This window comes from Myotis davidii, unplaced genomic scaffold, assembly GCF_000327345.1.
Source record: "Myotis davidii unplaced genomic scaffold, ASM32734v1 scaffold663, whole genome shotgun sequence".
NCBI classification, from domain to species: Eukaryota; Metazoa; Chordata; class Mammalia; order Chiroptera; family Vespertilionidae; genus Myotis; species Myotis davidii.
Genome location: NW_006295816.1, coordinates 6,780,876 through 6,782,521, shown reverse-complemented (window position 1 = coordinate 6,782,521; position 1,646 = coordinate 6,780,876). Strand labels below are relative to the sequence as shown.

General features: G+C 44.3%; 1 protein-coding gene across 1 annotated transcript in view; it reads left to right on the top strand.

Moving 5' to 3' along the window:
• The first annotated feature begins 148 nt into the window (after positions 1-148).
• The window catches only part of CTNNB1 (catenin beta 1), a 13,328-nt gene continuing 11,830 nt past the window's right edge, over positions 149-1,646 (top strand). Inside the window, 5 exon segments of the mRNA XM_006770532.2 lie at positions 149-209; positions 647-877; positions 1,081-1,334; positions 1,450-1,634; positions 1,636-1,646. The exon segment at positions 1,636-1,646 is cut by the window's right edge and continues 52 nt beyond it. Coding sequence (XP_006770595.1) covers positions 197-209; positions 647-877; positions 1,081-1,334; positions 1,450-1,634; positions 1,636-1,646 — 694 coding nt within the window. The 5' untranslated portion in view covers positions 149-196.

Sequence of the window (1,646 nt, the reverse complement as noted above, 5' to 3'; positions counted from 1 at the left end):
TTCAGCAGTGATGGAGCTGTGGTTGAGGTGTCTGAGGAGACCACAAGGTCTTTGTTTCACTGTGTCACGTGGCAAAAGATGATCCTAGTGACTTATAATTATTAAAGTCTAATTTTAAATCCTAATGACTGCCGCTTATCTCTTTTAGGGCATCTGAAGTACACCATACAACGTTTTTGAAAATTGTGCGTGGACAATGGCTACCCAAGGTTTGTATAATGAGCCTTTAGTTACTGAATTGGGGCTCTACTTCGTTGCCATTAGCCCAGTCTGGCTCAGATCCCCCTTGCTTTCCTCTCTCCCTGCTTACTTATCAGGCTACCTTTTGCTTCATTTTCTGCTCACTCCTAATGGCTTAGTGAACTAGCAAACAAGCCACCTGCAGGAATCTAGTCTGGATGACTGCTCTGGAGCCTGGATGCAGTACCACTCTTCCACTGATTCAGTGAGTAACTGTTAGGTGGTTCCCTCAGAGTGTAGATATTTCGTCACCAAGTGAATCCTGGCTATTATTCTTTTATTCTTGGCTGTCTTTCAAATTTAACTTTATTTCTAAAAATATTTCAATGGATCATATCACAGATTTTTTTAAAACTAAAATTAACATTCCTGTGGTAGTAATGCTGATACTATTTGGTTTTTATAGCTGATCTGATGGAGTTGGACATGGCCATGGAGCCAGACAGAAAAGCGGCTGTTAGTCACTGGCAGCAGCAGTCTTACCTGGACTCTGGAATCCATTCTGGTGCCACTACCACAGCCCCTTCTCTGAGCGGCAAAGGCAATCCCGAGGAAGAAGATGTGGACACCACCCAACAAGTCCTGTACGAGTGGGAACAGGGGTTCTCTCAGTCCTTCACTCAAGAACAGGTAGCAGGTAAGAGTATTACTGCCTTACTGGGAGTGACCATGCAGCTTTGAGAATTAGTTACTCTACAAGCTAAGGTGTAATACTAACTTAAATAAAATGGTGTGGTGAAGAATAGGGAGTGGTTGCAATGTCACCTTTACTGTTTAGAACAGCAGATATTCAGGGGATGCTGAACTGTGGGTATTAAGTATTGAATTTACCCTTTCCAGATATTGATGGACAGTATGCGATGACGCGAGCTCAGCGGGTACGAGCTGCTATGTTCCCTGAGACATTAGATGAGGGCATGCAGATCCCATCTACACAGTTCGATGCCGCTCATCCCACCAACGTCCAGCGTTTGGCTGAACCGTCACAGATGCTGAAACATGCTGTTGTAAATCTGATTAACTACCAAGATGATGCAGAACTTGCCACACGTGCGATCCCAGAACTGACAAAACTGCTGAACGATGAGGACCAGGTTAGCCATGACACGGCGAGCTTTTTAATCTGCTTTGAAGGAAGGAGTCGCAGAATGTCTACCTAATATTCGTGTTTGAAGATTAATGCTGTCTCTTAATTCCTGTACATTATAGGTGGTGGTTAATAAGGCTGCAGTTATGGTTCATCAGCTTTCTAAAAAGGAAGCTTCCAGACACGCCATCATGCGTTCTCCTCAGATGGTGTCTGCTATTGTACGTACCATGCAGAATACAAATGATGTGGAAACAGCTCGTTGCACTGCTGGGACCTTGCACAATCTTTCCCATCATCGGGAGGGCTCTGGCCATCT